Source organism: Propithecus coquereli, unplaced genomic scaffold (genome assembly GCF_000956105.1).
Source record: "Propithecus coquereli isolate 6110/MARCELLA unplaced genomic scaffold, Pcoq_1.0 Scaffold3, whole genome shotgun sequence".
NCBI lineage: Eukaryota > Metazoa > Chordata > Mammalia > Primates > Indriidae > Propithecus > Propithecus coquereli.
Window position 1 is genome coordinate 4,911,492 of NW_012148618.1, and position 24,757 is coordinate 4,936,248.

Genomic DNA, 24,757 nt, shown 5'->3' on the forward strand with positions numbered 1-24,757 from the left:
AGTATTATAGGACCGTCGGAACTGGCTCCTGCAAACTTTATAAGCTGCCCAGACAAACTCAGACCTCCCTGCAGAGAGTAGGTGCTTTGAAAGCATTTAGGATGTCCTAGGATAGGTTTATTTCCATCACATAGAGTGTACTTCCACCATTATGAACAATGGAAATTTCTCTACAATCGCTAAAATAAGAAGAAAACTCAAATGTGGGCTCAGGAGGGTGTACGTGAGGATAAAAACAGCAATTGGTGGTGTGGTAAGCAGAATTCTAGAAGCCCCTCAGGGCCCCGTGTTACTCCTGTGATCACATTATATTACATGGCAAAAGGTATTCTGTAGACATAAGTATGGCTACTAACCAGTTGACCTTTAGATAGGGAGACCTTGTGGGCCTTTTCTAATTGCATGAGTTCTTTAAAAGCAGAAGTTTTCACGCTGGGGGCAGAAGGGAAAATCAGAGAGCTCTGAAGCTTGAGAAAAACTGGATGTGCCCTCCTTGGCTTTGAAGTGGAGCGGCCACATGAAAAGGAAGGTGGGTACCCTCTGTGAGCTGACAGTGGTCCTGGTTGGCTGCCAGCAAGGAAGCAGGGGCCTCAGAGCCTAAGACCTACAATATCTAAGAACTGGATACTGCCAACAATGCACACGAGCTCAGAAATGGATTCTTCTCAGAGCGTCCAGATAACAGCCCAGCTCAGTCCAGTGGATACCTTGATTCTGTGAGAACCAGAGCACTAGTCAAGCCACAGAACTGTGAGATAATAAACATATGTTGTTTTGAGCTGCTAACTTTGTGGCAGTGTGCTAGGCAGCAATAAAAAACAAATATGAGTGACTTCCCAGCCAAGCGAGTCAGTCTGACAACACATACTCAGCGAGCACTTGCTAGGTGCCAGGTACTGTTCCCTGCACAGGGGAGGCAGCAGTGAACCTGAGAGACGGCCTGCCCTCAGGGAGCTTACCTGCCACATGAGCAGCTTACATTCTAATAGAATGAGCAACGAGCCCAGACGCAGAGCTGTCATGATGCGCCACCGACTTTTTCCCTTTGGTATTTAAAGTACCTTTGACCACTGGCTGATCTATTTTGTTCTTGCAATAACAGACATTCTATTTCTAATCATGTGTGAAGGTCAGGACATAGGAACTGGCCTGAATGGAAAGCTAACCCCTCTTGATAAATCCAAATTTCATAGCTGGCTCTGTCCCCGGAGTGGTGTGGCTGGAGTGGCAATCGCTGAGGAGTAGCTCTTGAATGTAGATTTTATTTCTCATTTCTCCACTGATTATATTAAGTGGGACAGAAAAAAGTGTTCAAATTGCATAGCATTATTTAATGGGGAGGTCTAGAAACATTGTTTGAGAGAATCCTTCTCTCATTATTTTGGTTACTGGTCCTTTCTGAATCGAAGGCTAGTGTATAAACATTGCCAGCCTGTTCTTCTTGAGATAATTGAAAAATGAAAATGGCTACAGCTGCAGAATAACAATGATCCCACTGCTGGGGACCAGATGCACGGCTGGACCTGTTACTGTCTTGTCTGGAATGAGAAGGGGCTGGCTGGGGCTGAGCCTCCCAAGGGTCCCTGGACAGAGCCCTGACACTCTCCCATTTGCAGCAACCTGCCTCAGGGCAGGAGTCAGGCCTGGGATCGCCAAGCAGAGTCATCAGGATCTATGCAGTGGAGAAAGGAGCGGGAGGTAGGTGCCAGAATTCAGTTCAAAGAAGACAACTGACCAGCCCAATGTCACCCAGGAACGACTGTGAAGGCGGGATAAAAGTGCCACGATGTCCTCCTCCTGGTTGTGACATCTCAACATCGTGGGCCCTTCCCTGAGGCAGGAAAGTCACTGCTGCAGCAAATGCCATTTTTTAAAAAATTAATCTTTTTTTTTATACTTCCAAAGACCAACTAGCCTTAAAAGTTATTAGATGCTTTAGAGTTCTCTGCAGCTGAGGGAGGACCCTTCAGTTAAACTCATTTCAAAAGTTAATGGGAAAAAGCTAATGGATTCTGAAGGACAGAATGTATATAAAACATTTCTCAGGGGACTTGGGGGGTAGGGGAGGTGGAATCACGAGACAGTACTGGAAGAACGGCACTTTACTTTCTGTCTCAAAGCCTGGCTTCGCAAATGCCTCTGTCTGGAAATGGCTGGTGGGGCTACAGCTGCAGGACCCAGCTTGCCAAGTGGCATTGATGGCTCCACTTTCTCCCAGGAGGGGGACGGGGACAGAAAGCGCCATGCACAGCAGAGAAGGGTAGCTGCCTTTAAGCCAGCAGGCTGTTCCCAGACTCCAGGAAGCGTTTGGTCCAGCCATTCTTGGTCAACGAACATTTCAGATTCGAGGTGGCTGTTCTGTCTGCTCCGCACCTGACCCCATCTCTCCAGCCGCAGGCCAGACAACTGCTGCCAAAGGCTTTGCAGCCTGGATGCTGTAACCTGGGTGACTGACCAGTCAGGGGTTTTACCAACTTACATAGTAGCAGGAGGTTTTTAATCTGCTGTAGTTAGCCAAGCTGGTGACCCTGGAAGATGGTTGGATGTTTTAAACACTGAATGTCACTCCCCTGATCAGAACCTTCAATGTCTTCCCATTTCCTATTTATACTTCTCTATCATTCCAGATAAATTTCTCACGACTAACCATAAGAGCCTCATGCTATCTATCCCTGTTCATTGATCCTCAAACACACCGTGTGCTTCCCTATCTCCATAATGCTTCTTGTTCCCTTCGTTCAACCTAGAACATTCCGCTCTCTCTACCTGAAAGAAATCCTTTCGTTTTTCTTGAAAATCAAGATTTCTCCTTAACGAACATTTTCCTGACCACCCTTGATGGGAGCAAGCTCTTCCTTTTCTGAACTCATATAACACTCTGTTGACACGTACATGTGATTCTCTGTTCTCCTGCAGTGTCAAGAAGGTTTATATATAGAAATTTAATTCCTTAACTTAGCATTTCCCACAGCATGGTCTGTGGCACTCAGGATTCACAGATTATTAATTGTTATAAAGTTATAAAAGTTATAAAGTTATAAAAGTGCTTTTCTTTGTCAAATAATTTGAGAAATGCTTGGTTAGACAGTTTCTTTCCGAAGTATTTCTCAAAGTTTTTTAGAGTGCTAACATTCATTACCAAACTTCAAGAGGAGGATGCAAGGTGGCCAAGCTCACCTGGCCATCAAGGATGAAGGTGACCAGGCTTCTTGTGGCTGATGACAGGTAAACCTACATGCATTAACATATGCCTGATGGTTTTCCTGAGTAGCTCTGTGGAAGTTCACAGTCCATGAAACAAGGAAACACATTATTTACATAAATACATTCTTAAAGGGTCCTGTGAGGTAGGTCACAGGGAATGTGAAAACCTTTTTGCAAAGAGAATACTATCTCACAAATTAATCAGTTTTTATAGATTTCTATTTTGAATATAGAAGTTTCTTAAAGTGAGAAGTATTTTTGCTCACCTTTTAAACCTTGCATCTTATACCGTGCAGGTATCATACAGGCTACACAGAGACAGACATTTATGAAATAAATGAATAACCTTTTACAGCTCAGCTCCAAGGAAAAGCTTCTTCATCCTCTGGAAAGATGACCAGCATATCTGAACAACCAATAAATATGATTCCCACCTCCCCTTTCTTTCTCTGTACAAAATGAAGTCACTTTGTTTATTTTTTGTCCTAACTGACTCGTGGACCACCTGGGGTCACTGGCTCAGTAAGCCAATGTGTGGCAGGGATGCCAAATATGGAGAAGGACAGGGAACACAGTGCTGAACGCCAGACCTGGGGCACCGCTGCCTTGGCTCCCGAAGCCGCCCCTACCTGGTAGCAGGTGCTGAGTTCTTTCCCATTGGCTGAGAAGGACAACATGCCCATCGCCAGATCCACAAGACAGCCGATCTCCAGGTCTGCGTTGCTCCGACTGGATCTTTGGGAACTGGCCACAATGTCCCCACCCCAGACCATGTAGCAGTTGCTGCGTTTCACACTAGGAGCCAGAGAGAGAGAGAGAGGAAAAGGCACAGAATCTGGACATGGGCAGCTTGTGATCAAGACTCAGGAATGAAATGTCCCAGAAACCTTCTTAGGAAACTTTCTCATCAGCCCCACATATTTTTTTTTTCTTAAATGAATTTATTCAGCTTCAACCCAATTTACTCAGGCATGAGCCACTCCATGTAGGGATGTATGTGGCAACCTATGAGGCTACCTCCTTCCAAAGAGCACAGTGTTCTGTAACTGTGTCCCAACTCAATATCAATTCACCTTTGTGAAACAGATACTGGGGATGGTAGTATTCCCACCTTAGAGACGGGAAACTGAGGCACAAAGAGAATACTGCCTTAGGCAAACTTATATATGGATTTGGAATAAAAGACAGGAACAAGAATCTGGGTTGAGAGGCCTAGTCTGGTATTCAGGGCAAACGGTGGTCAAACACTTGAAAACTCAGGCCCACATTCCTTAGGATGGCAGGCCTGGGCAGGCTTACAAAGTAGGGACCGTTTGTCTCTGATGCCCTGCCACCTCCCTGACCTATACTGTCCTGCCCTCCCCAGCACTCATAGTTCTGGCTCTTGCTCTGCTAGCTAATCATCAACTTAGGCATCTTTCTCTGCTATCTGTCTACCACACTCCGGAATGTAGAACTCCATTATGGGCATTTACACTTAAAAGCAAACTATAATAACCCAAAGCCTTTAAGGCTCCAAAGCCTGATTCCCTAACTGTAAGATTTCACACCCTGGTGGGCTGAGGAGAGGATGCACAGTGGCAGAAGTGATTCCCAGAGCCCCTCACGATGGGCTGTGGGCAAGAGGCAGCTGACTGTGTCTACTACCAAGTTCATCCTCTGAGGGGCCTGGTCCCTTCAAGTAACATGGCGTGATTTTCTCGAGTTCAATGAGAGTGTCACTCTATACCTCATGCAAAAGCAGCCCCTTTAAACATCCTAAGGTCAATCTGAAGTGACTCAGCTTGGCTTCCTGTTGCAGTCTCAGCTGTGTGGAGGACAAGGCCACTTCAGGTGCAGGGAAAGTGGGTTTGGCGCTTTGTGGTGGAGAGATCCTGGAATGGACTCTGTAGACTCTCAGAGTCACTTTACATCTCTGGACTATGCTCTCATTTGGAAAGCCCAGGCTTCCATTAGGATTCTCCAAGGATCCTTCTGCCACAGGGCTGCTTACTCAGTATTAATATCCTCATGCAGGGACCGGTGCAAACTGCCTCTTGCAGAGATATAGCACTGTGAGATTACCATAAAGATTTAATTGCAGCCACGTTAGTACTGTTTTTTTAGTGATCAAAGTGCTAACTACAAGGATGACTAATATGGAATTCAATTAATAATGTATTGAAGCTGTAGGAGTGTGAAGTAGCTGGCTCTGGTCATATTTTAAAGGGCACAAATTCAAAATGCCCTAAGACATCTGAAAATCGATTTTGTATTTATTTCTTATTATGTGGTACAAAGAACTAAGAATTATTGAGTGCCTACCATATACTGGGTCTTATCCTAGGTGCTAACATGTCAGTTAATTTTCACAATAAATGTGGTCACTGGGGCTCAGATAAATCAAGTAATCTGTCTGGTGTGGCAGAAACAGCAACCTGGAACAATAAACCCAAATGATTCTTCTAGGAAGAGGCTTGAGTAAAAATAAAATAAAATTAAAAAACAACCCAAATGAGATAGATATTTCTGCCTTTTTTTCTTACGGCTGAAGAACAAAGCCTGGATTGGCCAATTGCTTTCATGTATTTTCCTTTCCAATCTAAACCCAATGTTGCTTGTAACATCTGTTCTGGCTCTCATAACATGATAGACGTTAAATGATGGCAATAATAATAATAGTTAATATTTACTGAGTGCTTGAGTTGAGATACTCTCCTAAGCATTTTTCCATGAATTAACTCATTTAATCCTCACAGTACTCTATGAGATCAGAACTAATACTCTCATCTCACAGATGGGACCAAAGCCCAGGGAAGTTAAGTGACAGATCCAAGGTCACACTCCTAGTAAGTCCTGGAAACCCAGGCAGTTTGCTTCCAGAGCTGTGCTCTTAACCCCCTGCCTACCCTGGTCCCTCACAGCACAACTGTGACTCACCTCTGGCCATGAGCCTTTGGTGAGACAGGAGTCTCTCAAATGCAATTGCAAGATGGTCTTGTCTTTGTAGAGAGTGAAGGCTGGCTTGAGAAACAACTTATTACATCTCTACACATGGCTGTGTAGGAAAAGATGTCCCTGTACCACACGTAGATGGGAAACATAAATGGAAACCACACGTCCTGGTCTTTTGCGTCACCTCTGGGGCACATCTGGCCAAGGATGCCTTCTTTGGCGACAGTGCCAGTCGACCGGGGCGAGGGTAGAGGCATGTCTAAAACACGTTCTCCCTAAGATCCCTGATTTCTAGTCAGTGGTTTTTATTCATGATTTTTCCATGTCTCTTTTATATTTCTTATGTTTTCAGTCATTACAAACTCTTGGAATGAGGAATTCTGAGTTTATCAGCTGCTGTGTGATGTGGTTCATCTTTTTATTTCTTCTGAACCAACTTCTCTCAAGCACTCAGGGATTTTCTCTGCCTTGTTCTGATATTGCAGAAATTGGGGCTTGTTCAGAGATCATGGAAATAACTCTGAGAGGGACCACAGACTCCCAGTACCTCTCTAGCTTTCCCATCCCTGGGTCATGATTTATATGCATGATGAAATTACTTTCTATCTCCATCATCACTCTTTCCCACTGTTGTAGTACACCCCAGCTCATTTTACTTAGGGATTTCAAGCCTGTGCCTCATTTTCCCCTTTTAAGAGAGGCTGGGGGGTGGGCTAGGGGAGGAGTGAGGAGGCCTTGCCTCGAGGGAGCCCCTTACCTTTCATGGACCCGGCCTCTTTCATCCCCCAGGGTGACAGTCACCGTGCAGTTTTTATTCAGGTCAAATTTTTCACTGTACAAGTGGTAGTCTGGAGTCACCCATCCGACCCAGACGCAGGAGGGGTCCTGTCCGGCAAAGATGCGGACAGCGTAGTAGCACTGCTGTGGAGAGACCACAGAGGGGTCAGTGGTCCCCATGGGGGGAGGCGGGGGCTCAAGAAGCAGAAACAACACAGGGGCCCCCCTGGCTCTCTTTGTTCTGCAAAAGCACACACGGCTGTAGAGGGAGACCACACTCTAGACCTGGAAGGAAGGCTGATAGAGACTTTGGCTTCCTAATTTTTCCTTTTCTGTTTTGCTTTAGCACCTGGAGAAGCAAGCGCTTAATCTACCACCCTTTGCTCAGAAGATGCTGGCCATGGAGTCAGCAGCAGCTGCGCAGAACAATCAGCACAGAAACAGAACCCTGGCCCTTTCCTGGGTGCCAGGCTAACCCGGGCTGTGGGGAGAGCTGGACACAGTCCTCGCCCTCCGAGAGGGAATAGTCAGGGCTCAGAGCACTCCTGTGACTTTCTACTTCTATAGGCGGGTCCAAGGCTTTTTTCAGGAAAGTCTTGAAAGCAGTTGCAAAAGCCCATGTTGTGACCAAATGTGCTCTGTGTGGCCATCACACCCAACCCCAAGCAGGGTTGAGAAGAGCAGCAGTTCTTGCAGGGATCATACAATTCTCGAGGTTATCACTATGTTGCGATAATAGCTACAGAATGAAGGAAGGTGACTGCCTCATCATTCTTTATGAAACTGAGCAGATTTATTCATAATGAAGTAGCTCTTATTTGTAGGCTGTCAAATTTTCTTGAATGGAAGGAAAAAGGGTCACCCAAACAAACCTGGGGTTGAATCTTGGCATTGCCAGGTATTCATCGTGTGACCTCACACACGTCATTTTCCCTTCTCTGTGCATGATACTGACCATCGCAAGGGGTCGCTGATTAAATCAATTTTAAATGAATTAAACAGGGATGAAATAAGAAGGTGACACAACGTGCCAAGCATAGTGTCCCAAACATACTAAGTGTGGGAGTCACCGCAGTAAGAATCTTACTCCTGATGATGGTTATCCTATGAGCTCAGTATTGTAGGATAACTTTATAGAAGGGCTGACATACATTTTGTCCACAGACATGATTTTTGCCAGGTGCTAAAGAAGAATGAGAGAAAGAAAGAAATTAGGAAGTATTGCCTTCCGACTACTGTCCAGCTACGGAAAGGGGGACAAAAGTAGCTCCCACCTTCTGGACTAGCTTCCTGCTCCTTCTCCCCATTTGATCACTTTCAGTGTTACTCCTGGCACCGCACAGAGACATGGGAAGCTGACTCATGGAAGTTTACACAAAAGAGCAAACAAAGGGATCTAATTGAGAGCTCTCCAACTGCTGCTCATTTCCATCAGAAAGGCAGTGTCGGGTCCCTGATGGCAAATGGGTAACAAGTATACAGTGATGCCCAATTAGGAGCTCCAGGTAGGGCTTCTGCTTTGCAATGAATAACCATTTTTCTTTCTCCCATTAGAGAAATGCCACAGACGTATTCTGGCAGCATCAAGATGGATATTAAAAGACAGAGTAATTGGCAATTAAAGAGGATCTCTAGACAGATCTTTGCTGTAAGGGGCATATTACCAGGCACAACAAAGAATGAAATAATTAAAACTATAATTGAGCACATTTACTTACTGTTGTTGTATGAGAGAGTATTTCTTGCATCTGTTTCCTGAGGGGAAGATAATCCACATTTTAGTTACTTGGCTGTATAGAGAATCCCATAGTTCTGACAGGCAATTGATCTACCTTTAATGATCAAGGCAAGTCTAGGAAACTGGCTATTTCCTAAACACCAGTGACTGCAACCAGTCGTGGGACTTGTTCGTTTGTGAGCTGCTACCACAAGGCAGGGCCGTGACTTCCAGCTCGTGTCCCTCAGCCCAGATGCTGAGTTAGGGCTGAGAGGGGAGATGGGGAGATCGCAGCAACACCGCCAGGGATACTTCTGAATGGGGAGCCTATTCTCTCAAGCAGCTGTGCTTGTTTAAAAGCTTGGGAGATAGTGAGCTCTAGAGAAGACCTGAACAAGACGGCTCCAGATGGCAAACATACGTGAATGATTAAAAATAGACATCAGAGGAAAAAAAGACAGCAGGGAATATATTCCTTATCAAGAAGGAAGAAGCCACATTACTCATGATTTACACAGCTGCAGGGATGGAGGATGCCCACAGTTATGCAAAGAATGCAGTATCTGCCTACAGAAACTTCTAATTTCACACAAAAGCAGCAACAATTGCCCCCTCTCATGCACTCGCATTCCTTTTACTCCCAAAACACAGGAATTGTGGGTGGCAAGGAAGCTACGTGCGAAAAGAGCAGAAACTTTTCTGCGAGATGTGAGTCTCTTTAGCACGACTGGTTTCTTAATTATGCGTTGCACAAACACACAAGTGCACTTGTATGCACACGTGTGCACACATATCCTCGTTCTTTACCTCACTGAAAGACAGAACCCAATCCTCAGAGTTCTTGTATTGAAGCAGAGTGAAAAACAAGCAGAAAGCCAACTTTATAGCAGACACGGCGAGCACCTGTGAGAGGCAGAGGCCTCGCCCTCACCTTTTCTGGAAAGCTTCAGTGTCCAGACAGGGGCTGTGGCTGAAGGAGGAGTGGCACTCGACAGGCATGCTCAGACGGCAATAGATCATGTCAGCATTGCTATTCTGTGTGCCAAACGTCTTGTGGGTCACTTTGAGGCAAGGCGGGCTGTCCATGGTGCCATCAATCCTCACGACCTGGAAACACGACAAGTGCTTGCGCTGACACACCAGAGGGCCTGACCTCGACCCTGGCCCTTCTTCCCTCATTGACATGCACCATTTATGGCAAGGCATTCTGAGAACTGTGAGAATGAGCTTTCGCTAGTGACAGCCAAACTGTGACTCTCATCGTTACTTGGACCTTGTCCTACAGAAATACAGATCTGCTCCTGGATGGGGAAATTAAAAATTTAAAGACGAGCCCGTTGGGTTCTCTGCGAGGCCAGGAGTGGAGAATAAATGCCCGAGAGGCAGGTGTGGCAGCTGGGAGATGCAGGGTAGTATCTGCAGACGCTGACGACCTTTTATGTCAGGGGCGAGTGGCCAAAGCAGAGAACATTTCCCAAGATTTTGCCTGTCACCAGGGCAGGAGAACATCTAAGGGAAAAAGCACCAGTGAGCCCAAAGCTCCTGAGGAGGGACCCAGTCCAGTACCCTTCTCTGCCACCGTCACAGCCTGAGGCTCCTGGAGTCTCCTCCAAATACTGGGGGAGTTTGCAGTTTCTGGGCACAAGCATTGCAGGGGGAAGACGTGGGGGAGGAAAGATCAAAGCTGGATTTTTGAAATGTGTGTGAGAGGGGTTGCTGCAGAGGATACAGTAAACGGAGACTTATAATAATAATTTTCTTATAACCTGAGCTTCTTTCTGTTCTTGAGAGAACAGTTCTGCGCTGGGGTCTATGAGAATGCTTAAATATTTGTGTGTGGTTTGTATATTTTTCTAAGCAGAGGGCCTCTAGATTCTATCAGTTTGGCAAAGGGATTCATGACCTCCAAAAGTTAATGAGCCGCCTTTCTAAAGTAACGGTGAGGGAGGAGTCAGAGAAATAACAGTCTCTACTATTTGTGACTGAGGGGGACGTGGGGGATTAGAGCAATGCTTGAATTCACACTGCAGGGTAAGTGAAGGAACTTATAATTCCTTGAACCTGCCCTGGCCAATGCTGCCATGGAGCTGGTCTGTTTGGTTAGCAACACTCTCCCGCCCTCGCCCGCCACGGAAAACCACAGTCAGCTTGCTGGAAAGAGGCAAGCAGACGCACAGCCAGAACCCAGAGGAGGCTCCTTACAATCTTAGGCTCCTCTCTGCCCCCCTAGAAGGTGGGAGTGTCATAATCAACTACCACACCTCAGCTTAAAATGCTGGAGACAGCACCAAAGAAAGTCAGCAGCGACTAAATGACATCAAGTTATGTGCATATAAAAACATGTGTTCAGGATATGTAGGCTTGAGTACAGGTATTGAAACTTTTTTTTTTAAAAAAAGCAATGTTTAAAGTCTCTGGACACTGCATGACTATGACATTACCAGTGCAGGCACATCTGGAGAAAATGCAGTGGCCCGACGGCTGGGGATCAGCCTGCAAGGTTGACTGTCTCTTACAAGGTGCCACTGAGCTGCCCCGATGAAGGTGCCTGCAACTACGGCTCTCAGGGCCAGCAGGGAGGTGGCGGGTAAGCATCCAGGACACGCACTTAGGTAAGCAGCTGCCTGTGGACAGGAGACTTAGTGGGAGCTTAGTGCCTTGGCCCACCTGCCCTGCCAGGGCCACCTGAGACGCGTAACGTTACCTCTATGTGTAGGTGATCCCTTGGCACATTGACAAACGTCGGGAGGCGCTTGCTGAACCACATTGCAACGTCTCGGTTCATGTTGACAGCAAAAGGCTCAAAGCCCTCTTGGAGGCCGCACATGGTATAAAACTTGAAGGTACTGGCGTCTGTCCCGAGATTCATGCGGCCGATCTGAGACAGCCCCAGAGAGCAGATGGGCACGAAGCCTGTGAAGAGTTACAGAGAACCTGCCTCAGCCCGCAGTACCCTCCCAGGTGCTGTGAGGAGGCCCGACCCTTGCTTCCCTAGGGGCTTTCTGTCCCAGAAGGAAACATGGGACACAACCCTTTGCCTTTCTTTTCGGCACGTACAAGCAACGACAGGGGGCCACGTGGACACTGCCACTGCCCTTGGTAGATGGGAAAGAAAAGTGAGCTTGGTTCAAAACGATTTGGGAAAAACATCTTCCAGCTAAGAGTATTCTTAAGATGTAAATAAATATCAACTAGAAAAGTAAAACCAATAAGAGAAAAAGTGAAATTCTTTATCTATGCCTCTGTTAAAATTGATCTTAGGTTCTGGGAAAATTTAAATACTACCAAAAACAAAACAACACAGCAAGCCCAAAGACTTGGTGAGCAGATTTTGTCACAAAAACCAACAATGGATAACTATGTAAGATGATGGATGTGTTAATTGGCCTCACTATAGAAACCTTGTTACTATCTGTACATATCCCATAGCATCATGTTGTATACTTTAAATATACACAATAAAATTTATTTAAAATAAAAGACAATGACTTGGGCAAAGTGCCTAACTTTTCCGGGGCTCAGCATCTTCCCCAGTGAAATGAGAGGTCCTTCATGCTTTGAGAGTATTATTCCAGCACTAGCTTCACTACGATTCTGCTTGATCCGAAAACACAATTTATTATACAAAGTCCCATCCTCCTAGGCCACTGTCCTCCTTCCCACCTAAGCGGGAAGGGGAGAGTTTCAAACAGGAGCCAAAGACAACTGCTCTCTTCCCACAGCTATCGTCTCCCCAAGCTCGCATCTGTATCCTGATCATATTAAAAATTACCATGCAGAATAGACCAAAACAGAAGTTCAAATTGTTTGGTGTTCTCGCTTGTGGGCTATTTATAAATCGTAATTGTGGATCAACAAATCAGCAAAGCAGGGAAAGCACTAATTATGTTGGATTTGGGAGGATGTGAGAGGCAGGAGGCTGGAGGACGGCTGAAGCTGCAGAGAGCGCTTGGCGGGGAAGGAATGCCTTTGAGGCTGCTGGATAAAGCAGGGGTTAGAGCTCCCCTCAAAGAAAACTATCACACCTCAACTTAAAATCCTGGAGACAGCACCAAAGAAATTAAGCAGTGACTAAAAGACATCAAGTTATGTGCATATAAAAAGATCCGTGCAGGACATAGTCTTGAGTACAGGTATTGAAATTTTCTTTTCAAGGGAAATTTAAAGGCTAATTTTGGGAACATTTACATTTAACAGGAATAACTTTCCTTCATGGACACAAAGACCAACTGCACTCTTCAGAGGGGGCAGAACATGAGGGCCAGATAGAAAGCTCCAGAGATTGGCCCTTAGCACAAACACCAAAGTCAACAACTATCCACACAGGCACCTTCAGAAGAACCAAAAGTCAGGTGAGCCATCATAATACCTGGTTTTAACATTATATCAAGGAAAGATAGGCACAGAGCAGAAAAGAGTCTTGCACTGCCTCCACCACCCCTTCCCTGGGAGTGCTATGCTGGGGGAGCAACTTGGGTACCAGCTCACCCACAGTAAAATAAAGCACCAAGCAGACTCTTGAAGCCCCTGAGTTGGATGGCATCTCTAGACCCACCATGGGCCAGAAAGAAACAGGCTGCCCTGAAGGGAAGGACCCAGTCCTGGCAGGATTCAGCATCCACTGACTAAAGAGCCCTTGGGCTTTGAATAAACATCAGAGGTAGCCAGGCAACAGTCACCATGGGCTTTGGGTGAGACTGGGCTGGCTTCAGGTGTAAACTGTGACTGCTGACCACGAGGGAGTGCCCACGTCACTCCTCCCCCAACTCCAGCAGCGCAGGACAGAGAGTGAGGGAAGAGAGTGAGAGACTTTACCTGGTAATCCAGGGAATCCTCCCATCTCTTACCCAAGCCCACCAAGCCAGTACCACGAGTCTGCAGCAGTCACAGCATTACTGGGCTTGGGGCACCCGCAGGGCTGATACAGCTGCATAGATCAAAGACCAAGATCACAACCTTCAATTCCCTTTGGAATACCTGGAAAGCCTTCTCAAGAAGGAGGTGTTCAAACAAGCCCAGACTGTGAAGATTAAAATAAATACCAAATCTTCAATGCCCAGACACTGATGAACATCCACGAGCATCAGAAACATCCAGGAAAACATGACCTCACCAAACAAACTAAATAAGGTACCAGTGACCAATCCCAGAACGATGGAGATATGTGACCTTTCAAAGAATTCAAAATAGCTGTCCTGAAGAAGCTCAATGAACTTCAGAATGCACTGTTCCTAGAGTGAGTGCTTATATACTGTTACCTAAGCCATGGTGTTTCTATGTAAATAGTAAGTCACATAAGTGAAAAGCAAATCTCTCAAAAACTAGTTGGTTGGCTTCAGAAACTATGAACTCTCTTAGGACACAGATGTGTACTCTAAGTAAGAGAGAACTTTAATGCAATCCTAGAAGAATGACGGTGATGTCTGCACAAACAGCCTCCTCTCAGGGCCACCAAGGACAGAATAGACCAGCAGTCCTGCCTCTAAGAATAGTAAATGGACTGATCAATCAGATAAGCATCTGTTCATGTGACATCCTGAGCACTGCTTTGCTTCTGGCATTTTTGTGCTAGGGACAGATAGATGAAATCATCTCCCTTCTATCAACAGAGATGTTTATAAATAAGCAACCACTGGAAATCTGACTACAGTGTAGAATAAGAATTGCTTGTCAGCAAAATTTCTTGGATCCCCAATGGGACAGAGAGCTTTTATGTGCCATGGCAAGATGCAAAGGGAAGAGAAGAAACTATCCAATGCCAAGGAGCTTATCAAATGGGGACAAGGAATGGAATATGAAAGGGTGAATGTTTTGCTGTAACTATCCCTACTCCCAAGGCAGTATTTTGGTTATTCTTCTAAGGGGGGGTAACAAGAAAACCACTAGTGTAATAATTTTATCTTGGGGCCATGATCACGAAGTTCATGAAGCATCCCAGCCTTGATGTGAGCAAGGAATAGGATGTCTAAAGAAAGTCTCTCTTCTCCTTTCTTCTCCATGAACCTGAATAGTGGAGTGAGTGAGCAGCAGGTATAAAAGCCCGAGCAGGAGGAAGCAACAAGGATTTAGCCTCGGGACATGTAAATAGCATCCTAGTTACAGACCCACTGACAATGTAACGGGAAAAAGGTAATACTTGCATGAAGCTTTTTTTCCTAAGGAACTGGGGCTCCTCCTCATTCCTAAACATCAACAGAAGGAACAGCACTTTACTGAGGATAAAACTGAGGACTTGAGGAGCCAATGGACTTGACCAAGGTCACAAGAAGGGCAAGTGACAAAATGGGATGAGATCCTGCACCCTCTGAGTCATAGCCCAGCTGTCAGTCAATGTACCAGAGAGGGAGTGAGAGTCACAGGGGACGAATGCCCCAGCTTAAACAGCGGTTATGTCCCAGGGCAGAGGACTGCACTCATTGCAGAGTAAAGTGTCCCTGTGGGGCAGAAGCCCTCTCTCCAGGGCAGAACTCAATATTGTGTGAGAAAAGACAGGGAAACCAAAGTCATGGACACAGAGCAATGGGAGGAAAAGAGTACTGAGGACATCCTGGGGCCAAGTGGGCACAGCCGGGGCAGCTCTGGAAAGCAGCCGCAGAAAAGCTAAGTCCAAGGCTTGAGGCAGAAAAGAGAAAACTCAAAATGGACAGAGAGGAAAGATGAATTCTCAGAAGGCACCAGAACTTTCTCCTGGGGAAAAAGACTTGATAACTGAATACATTTAATCAGCTCTCTCTACCTGGCTAGGAGGCTCTAGCTAATGATCTCTCCATTTCCAAAGCTTCTTTGCTTAAGGCATTTAAACATCTTGTAATTTTATAACTCTGCACAGTAGATAGATCAAGGGGAACAACAATGATGTGGTAAACCGCAGGAGCTAATACTTATGAAATACTTTCTAAATGTCAGGCTTAGTGCTCTACAGATTCAGCTCATTATTATGCCCATTTTACAGATGAGGCTTTGAAAGTTGAATAACTTGCTCAATGTCTGTTACCCAGTAAACTGCAGGGCCAGCATGTGAACAAAGCTGCCTGAGCAGGAGTCCAGAGAAAGCAATGGGGACCGAGGCTAGGATGCCTGTTTCCTAATTCTTATCTAAACTAACGTGCTTTGTGACTAACTCTTCCTCCGCTTTTCAAATGATTTTCCAAAGTATCATATAGTTGACTGGTTTGCCTCTAGATTAGGCAGCTAGAGACCCGTGACCACAATGTACTCCGGGCCCCTTCGAGAAAAAGGGCCACCTCTATACAGGTGGCTGTATGACTCTCTGGAATTAATCTGGATAAAAGGATCCATTTGGCAAGGTCACACGACATTACTATGAGCACTGAGTGTCATAAACAAGGACCTGCGCTTTACACACAACTCAATTAACCCTCAGCCTCAAATGAGACTGGAGAAGTAAGAAGAAAGAAAAACAAAGAAGAACACTTTCTCCTCACATGCAGCCTAAGAGATGTAACTGCTGACGTCTTTGAAGAGGTGTGGGCAGGAAATTCACAAACGGCATTGTCTGGAGCCAGTGTGTACACAGAGTTCTCATCCCAGGAAAGAAAAGGCAAGAACGCATACATGACATTCTGTAGAGGACCCCACGTTCCAATAAACCTGGTATTACAAAGCCTCACGCTGATTTTGTGATTAGGAAGCAGGATAGCCGGGAGGTCACCTTCCTATAATTCAGAAGTTCAGAAAGAAGTCAGCTCTCTAGAAAATCCAAATGGTAGATCCACTTTCAATCCATTTCAAACTGAAGAAGGACATGAAAGAGAATCACTATGAGTAAGGGAAAAACTGAGGTCTCGGGGAGAGGTGGTTGGATGACTGCTCAGACTATCCTGGGGCTGTTTCCGAGCATCTCAACCCAGCAGTGCGTGTTTTATGCATTCCTTCTGATTTTCTGCTAAGCCTTGCAAAGATTGAGTTCAAGGACAACACTGAGAGGGTCACAAGCCTTGTAGAAAACACGGGAAGCAAGAGACCATGCTCCCCTGCCACAGCCACACCCGCCTGGAGAGAGAATGACAGGAGACCCTAGGTACCACCATGTGCGCCTGCAGATGGCAGTGACACTTCCTGCAAATAAGTTTTATTTTCTGCCTAGTGAAGAGCTGCCAACAAAATTGGGGGATCTGTTAAACCCTGATAGGCCAATGGGCAGGAACGGCCTGGGACGCTGCCCCTGCAGACACCAAAGACGTCGCAGGAGGCAGGATGTCCCTCAGGGGAGCGCCTGGCAGAGAGGCAGTACAGGAGACTGTACCAGAGCCTCTTCCAGATGACACATTCTAAGGTCTGGCAGGATGTTCAGGATTTTATCTCCCTTTCCTTTAAATGGAGGAAAAGAGAAGGCTAATAGCAAAGGTTTTGCCTTGGAGGCTTCTCAGCTTTCAGGCACCTGTAGACGACAACATTGAGAGCTGTGATGGTCCAGGCCAGGGACCAGGGTAGGGAACAATAATTAGAAAAATCCTAATGAAGCAGATAAGGGCGTATCACCTATGATGCAGAAGAGGATGGAGGGGACAACTTACAAATAACCCAGAGGAAAAAACAGCCATGAACGGTAATGTCTGCCCCAATTTCTCCCCCAGAGGGCTAAAGACTTCCCCCAGCATAGCTGTCACTGGGCTAGTGGCCTGCATCTGGGCTGACATGCTGGCGATCAGAAGAACACAACCATAGGGGGCATTTTGTTTTAAGGGGGGCTACAATTTGGAAAATGTTTTCTTTTCAACAGATGCTTTTCCTAACAACTCAAGGCAAGATCTGCTGCCTCTTTCCCCTTTATGCAGAGAGATGGCTATATGGTTACGCCAGGCCCCTGGGCTATTGTTATCGAAGAATGGCACATCGACTTCCTTTCAACTGCCCCTCCGCCAACTCTCGAGCCATTGCAGAACTGAAAGAGCTTTCCAATTATCTTGTCTCTGTGTTATTGAAGTGTGACACAGTACGACAGTATAATGTGCTAACATATTACAGTACGATTCTATTATAAAACCTCATCCTAATAACAGACTTTGTTATTCTGAAGGTCAAATCATGTCCCTGTACACAAAGGCCTATGAGGCATGTCTTTCATTACAACGCAGATGATCTCTAAAGGAAGGGATATCCTAAAACATCCCTCTCCTTTACAGTATTCCTCTGCTCAAACCCATAACAAGTTCCTTCTCCTCCCCCACATTTCCTAGAAGGCGAAGGGCAAGGGTGTTTGGCCCAGAGTAGACAATAGTTTCTTGAATGAAAAGACTGAGCGTTAGAATTCGAGACTATCTTATCGGCACCTTATCTACCTTTCCAGCTTCATCATCCGTAAATTCCACATGTAAATCTTCCAGTTAAACTGTTTCACCTTTTCCTGAAATTTCCTGATGCCACAGCATCATTCTAGTTACATTCCCTGCCAGGAACACCCTTCTCCTTAGAGGTAGACATCTTATGTTCTTTATTTAACATTCAACTCGAATCCCATTGTTACAGAACTCTCAGTCTGTATTAGTTACTTGCCATTTATAATTTACTGCTTTGCATTATTAACCTTTTCATATTTTCGTCTCATTCTACAACTAGAAATCAAGCTCCTTAATACTGCTACGACTTGCACTTGTGTATGCAATAGATTGCTGCTTCTCATGATTCAATGTGCATGCAAATCACCCGAGCGTCTTGTCAGAATGCAGTTTCTGATTCTGGTCTGGGGCAAGGCAGAGATTCCGCATTTCTAACAAGCAGACCACACTTTGAGGATCAAGGCTTTGGACATTACAAAGTTCTTGTAAGTCTGCGCAACGTACAAGATTCTTATCTCCTCCTTAGAGTTGAGCCAAAGACTCATAGATGAGTCACTTTCTGCAGCTCATACAGTAGTAGGGCCAGGAAAAGGTCCCTGATCTTTGGAGACTTCCTACCCCAGAAAACTGCTTTCCTTGGGGATGTGCCTGACTCTTCTAAGCTCTTTGTTTTCCTCCTCGCCTCAAGAAGAAAACACTGCAGGTGGTGGTTGCTTGGGAAGTTATCTGGTGGTCCTTCTACACTGTTCTGATGTGATCTACAGTATTCCTGCTCCTCCACCTCTGAACCTGAACACAAGCCATTCCTTCTGCTGGCAACGTCATTCCCACTTGTCTCCCCAAATAGGATTCTTTCTTTAAAACTTTGGTTTTAAACCTCTTCAGAAACTAAAGGCAGGCCTCTTCAGGCACTACTAACCTCTTCAGGCACTAAAATATGACCCTATCTGACTATGATCATCCTGTTCTTCTAGGAAGATATATTGACTTGCAAACTTTATTTCTCCAAACAGTTAATTCTTAGACAAATCTTTAAAGCTCTTTAAAGGTATAGTTGGATATGAATGTTGCAGATAATAAGTGTCAATAAAAAGTGTGTGAAAGTCATTTATAAAGTGAAAAACACTCTGTCAATAAAGAGGATTTATAATATACACACACTTGCCTGTATTTGTGCTCTTGCATATGAAGTTATATCTTTTTAGCTTCCTAGGCAGTAACTATTTCTTTTTATAAAGTCTCAAAAAGTTAGAGCTACTAGGAGCTCTATTCATTTACAGAGGGGTAAATGAGGCCCAAAGAGGTTCAATAAAGTCCATTAAGATGTCATGGGTGGGCAGGGGCAGAGGCAGGGCAAGATCTCAGGTCTCCTGATCCAGAACCGCGTCCTCCTCGTCTGTCATGAAGAAGCAGATGGTGGCATCGCACCAAGCACAAGGGTTTTCACAGAGCAGATAGAAAGTCACTGCCACTGAAGTTTATGTCTGGGAAGAACACTGGATTTTATTTCATCTACCCTTCTATTCTCTGGTATAATGAAGAAAGTAAACTCCAGAGAGGCCAAGCCAAGACTCCCTGGGAGCCACATAGCACGTCAGCAGCAGGTCCCCCAGCTTGCAGTCCAGAGCTCTTGACCCTACATGCCAATGATCTTGGGTGCATAATGTAATCATGCAGACAAGAAATAATAAGCTCCAATTGCTCCTTTGTGTAGCCGGAAGCACTACCCTGATTGTCGTCTATTCATGGCCACTAATAAGTGCAACTCTGCTTCGGTCTCACAGTGTGTGTGAATTTCAAAATAAATTATATTTCATTCAAGGGAACAGCTAAATCTAACTTTTGTGTTTCAGTGGTTCTCATCAAAGCATCAAGTTCAATTACACAAACATGCAGACTGACAATTCAAATCAGAATAAAAGGATAATCCTTTAATTCACTTATTTTTCTCTCCTGCCAAAGATCTGAGTCACATATTATACAATAAGCATTTTCTTTGTAATACCGGTAAACCTGGGGATTCTTAAAATAACAAGGCACAGGGCAGGAAATTAGAGGAGAGCTGCTCCGTCAATCAATCTGGAAGTTCAGAATTTATGCTGCCAACTATCACTATTATTTGTCCTAATTTTTCAAAACTGATAGTCTAAGGGATAGTCTTCACCATTAGGGTTTCAAATATGCAAAGAACAGTGTACCCTAAATAAGGAGGAAGAGGAGCTCGCTCAGCTCTCCCTGGGTTTTCTTTCAGCCTCATGAAGTTGGGATCAGGAGAGGGTGGTAAGTTTACCATTCTCAATCTCGTAGTCAGCAAAGGCAAGTTCAGAGCCTTTGTTGGTGATCAGCAGCTCCCCATTCAGTGTGAAGATCATCGAAGCATCATCCAGGTTAATCATACATCCAACCACATCTCCTGGCTGCCAGGTACGCCCAAAATACCCACTCCCTTGATGCCAACGCTGGCCCTAGAAAACAAGACCCCAGGGCTTAGAGAAATGGAGGTTCTAGAAGCCCCCTGGAGCTGGACAAATGACTATATCAGCAATATCTCTTAACCAGTAGAAGTACATGATTTCTGTGGGGGCACTCACCTCTTTACCAAGGATAACTCACAGGGAGAAGTGGTCTCTGTTACAAATGAGCAAAACCAGGACACACAAGGCTGATTAGAAAAGATGGCCTTAGTCTCCTGATTCCTAGTCACAGGTATGACAATAAACAGAATTCTCTCTAGGGAAAATTGGTAAGATTTCCCAACATGCTGCCAGCATAGCATTCTGAGTCACCTCTGGAGTGGGGTCCATGGGCTCAGGACAAGAGCAGATATGGAGGTGATTAGAGAAAGGACTTGGGTATACGGTCCTCCCCTTTGCCAGCATAAAGAGCAAAAAAACAACCAGTAGGCAATGTTCATTCAATGCCTAAATCAGCCAGTGGTGGTGATCACTCACTTTGAAGCCAGAGATCCAGACACTCAGTACTTTTAGCTTCCAAGGAAATGTTTGGAGAACGAAAACTTAAACTGAGGATGTGTGGACACTATACAGACTCACCCTGCTGCCTTCAAACACGAAGGCTTGGTCGTCAGCACCCAGCTCGACGTCAGGTCGACAGCCTGGCCTGGCCCAGCCAACCCGCATGTCTCCTCCAGTCACCACCTCAAACTCAAAATACCACTTCCCAGATCTCACTGCATAAGACCGCTCTACCCGGAAGAATCGGATCTTGTCTATGCTGACTTTCTCCACAGCCGGGTCAGCTATTGTGAGAAGGAAGGTGAGTAGAGGGTGTAGGAGGGAAAGAGAGAACACAGACCTTTAATAACTAGGTAGCATTCCTCAAAGGAATTTGTCAACAACACTGAGAATGGGTACAGGTTGCCCGCTATCTGTGCATAATAGATCACCATCATCATCATCATAATACAAGATACCATTTACTGAGCGATTACTTTACAGTAGATCTTTTAGAGACCATAGCTTAGTTTTCCCACACAACAATCCTATGAGGTCAGTAATGCTGTCTTCATTTCACAGATGGAAAAAACAGAGTCTCAGAGAGGTAAAGTCATTTATTCAAGGTCACAGAGTCAGTAAACTGAGGATTAAAGATGTGAACCCAGGTCTGACTCCAAAGCCAGCCTCTTAACCACTTATAATACTGCCCCTTTGGCCTATAGTACCTCCAGGGGCATGGGATCACGATGACATGCTCATCAACTATAAGCTGGTGATTTTAATCAGCACTAGAATTTAATTTGGAGATGTGATTACCTGATCCAATAGTAAGCTGATATTCACGTATTTGGAAAATAAGAGGAAAAAAAGATGACTTTGTTTTGTTACCAGGTGTCCCCCAGAGCTCAGCTACCTCGGAAGATAATGTCTTCCCTGTGGGACTGGGTCACAGAAATGCCCATCACAGAAACATCTGTCAATGGGATGATGTGTTATATCAAACATGGTTCCATTACTTTTGTTAAAAAAAAAAAAAAGATACGCTGTTTAGTTTAGTGCTCCTCAGCACCAATACTATTAATAGTACAAGTTAGACCTGTTTAAATTTAGCATTTCCTTATTAAGTACATTGGGGCCAGAATGAACGATCCCAACTCATTACCTAGTTCTTGGTCTGATGGCTCAATATTATACCCGTAACCAACAAATGTACGAACAGCTTCACGCAGGCTGTCCCTGTTGGACTTCTTGGTACGCTCATCTAGTAATGCATATGGCACCAGACGGGGATTTCTTTTGTTCTTCAAATCCTATGTGAAGCCAGAGAAAAGAGCTGCTGAGAAAACACATTGTAATCTTACTGTAGCTTGCCCCAGTCATGCACTCCCGGCAACAGTCCTGTCTTCCTGGCTGGCTCTTACCGGGCTATTAGCTCTTTCCCCAGTGCCTGCATATTTAGCAGTGTACATATTTGCCACTTCTCCTCAGGGTTAAATGAGTATAAGTGGAAAAATTTTACTAATGCTCAAAGATAGCATTAAAAAACACATTTTAATAATGCCAGACTGTGAATAAAATGAAGCATCATGAAATTGGTTTAGAAACTTCCATTCCCAAGGCAAGGTGGATGGGGATTTGAGTAATTATTCCCCTATGGAAAGTCATGCCGTGATTTAAGCTGTGATAGCCTCTTCACAGCAGCCTCTTAACAAATCTTCACAGAGAAACATCAGAAAAGGTGGCAGAACCACCCTGGGTCCATATCATCGTGGAAGGCACACATTTGTAGTAGAGTCCTTCTCGGCTCCTTAGGAGGGACTAGCAAGACAACAAGGACAAGCATGGTGATGACCCTCCTGAACTCATATGTATGACATGCTCTTCTGAACCATCTCACGCCCCCGCTCCCCATGGTTTCCACAGTGGTACTGTTCCCGACTTCCAGATGTGTGCAGGTTTGGAGGCTCAGGTATGAATTAACTCATGTTCACACAGCACCCCCGCCCCCGCTCCAAACTTCCCTGATACTAACCCAATCACTGATGATTATTAAAATGAGTGAAGTGTTTCAAGGAAAAAAGGGTGCTAGGTGGGTTGGTGCTGAACCCTGCCTCTGAACTCTGCCTAACTTCTTCCTGTTCCCTGGCTCTCAGGCTGCAGCCTGCTCAAGCCAAGAACTCTGCCCAGGAATCCTTGGTCCAATGGACTGAAGTAAGGGGACACAGGCTTCTGGGCAGGTTGGTTTACCCCTCCACTGGGCTAGCTTTCTCTCCTCATCACACATGCTGGTATACAGATACATGGGGCCATCCCAGAAAAACTGCGGATTTGTGATGTTGATTTGCGTGAGCCTTACTTTGACCTTGGAGAGTAGCATGAAAGCTCAACTCTTTACAATGCAAGCAACGAAACGAGGTAAGGTACAGCTCGTGGGTACATAAGCAAGGCAACACATATCATGAGTGAATCAAGACTAACAAAGGGAAAGCCTATCCCTTTCTGCAAGATTGGAATTATGCCTGGAGTGTCAATGTGACCATTACAAGTGGTCCAGCCCCATGATTTCATAAATAATGCACACAGCACAGTGTGACAGACAGAGTGCAAGGGCAACCTCCACCTTCTGATCTTATACCTGCCAAAGCAAAATCGCATTTGGAGGGATAATCACATCTGCTAACTTCCCCAGCACTCCTGACCCAGCACTTCTCACCTGTTGAATGCCATAGGTCCATCCTTGTTTTATTCTGTCTTTTGCCCAAACATTGTGTGCATTTTCTGCGAGCTTATCCACTAAAATTTCTTGAGGAGGTAAGAGCTTCACATCAGACAAGTCCAAAGGGGCTGGCTTATAGCCATTGGACATCATGTAGCTGAAAATAAATGCAAAATACATATTGTGAACAGATCTCTATGACTCCCCCATTCCAGATTTTAGACCAAGAGCACAGGATAAGAATACTATGTAAATGAGGCTCCACTCACAGGTTCCACTCTGGCTGAAGAGATAGCTCAGTTCTATTTCAAGTCTATAGATGAATCCCCTAATCTACCATCCTGCTTGCCAATGTATGTAATTTCAAAGGAAACCATCAGAGAAAGTAGATGGTCATGAAAATCCATCCTATTTCTAAGAAAACTCATATGTCCTACACACGACGGGCACACTCAGCACACTGCAGCATTGCCAGAAGTGCCTTTATCTCACTTCAAAAACACAAGAAGTCAAAACCAAATTGGCAAGGATAAGACCTCGAGTTAAATGTTTTCTTATAAATCTGCATATAATAATCAGTCTTAGAGAACTAAACTTTTACTTTCAGAATTAAAAAATAACAAATGATGATGTCAGAGAATGTGTGAGCTTGAAGTGGCCTTAGAAGTTAGCTGTCCAGTCCAGGAGTCACAGCCCCAAGTGCTTGTGACTCAATGGATGATGTGAGGATGTGCAGAAGCTCATTCTGTGTCAGGTAGGTACAACGTGTGAGTAGAGGAGATGGGGGCACATTGTGGAGTCTCAGGAGGGCAGCTCGTCACAGCCATGTGGGAATGAGTCCAGAGGCACCCATGGCCCCAGGGCCACTGACTGCCCAGACCAGGCCAGAGCCTAACTGTGATGACTCACAGACCAGGGCTCATCCTACCCAGGAACCTCTGAGCAGTATGAGATGCAGGGTCTATTGTAGGTAGGCATGAGATATTGTCCTGCGCCCACCTTCCCGGGATGTCTGCCCTTGGGCAGAGTCAACACGCACTGACCCCAGAAGTCTGCCCTTCTGCTGCTGCCTCAGGTGTGCTTTTCTGGGTATCAGGAGCTTGGGAGAATGGAGCTTGGGAGTTTAAGAGGAAAGAAGGGGAAGATGAGCAGC

At 45.3% G+C, this 24,757-nt stretch overlaps 1 protein-coding gene across 1 annotated transcript in view; it reads right to left on the reverse strand.

The window, feature by feature from the left end:
* RYR3 (ryanodine receptor 3) overlaps nucleotides 1–24,757 on the reverse strand; it is a 393,465-nt gene that overhangs the window by 207,326 nt on the left and 161,382 nt on the right. Inside the window, exons 24-32 of the mRNA XM_012649115.1 lie at nucleotides 23,602–23,761; nucleotides 22,051–22,198; nucleotides 20,985–21,190; nucleotides 20,222–20,396; nucleotides 11,337–11,545; nucleotides 9,564–9,739; nucleotides 8,634–8,670; nucleotides 6,896–7,059; nucleotides 3,834–3,999 (exon numbers count right to left, since the gene is read on the reverse strand). Coding sequence (XP_012504569.1) covers nucleotides 3,834–3,999; nucleotides 6,896–7,059; nucleotides 8,634–8,670; nucleotides 9,564–9,739; nucleotides 11,337–11,545; nucleotides 20,222–20,396; nucleotides 20,985–21,190; nucleotides 22,051–22,198; nucleotides 23,602–23,761 — 1,441 coding nt within the window. The remainder of the gene's footprint in view (nucleotides 1–3,833; nucleotides 4,000–6,895; nucleotides 7,060–8,633; nucleotides 8,671–9,563; nucleotides 9,740–11,336; nucleotides 11,546–20,221; nucleotides 20,397–20,984; nucleotides 21,191–22,050; nucleotides 22,199–23,601; nucleotides 23,762–24,757) is intronic.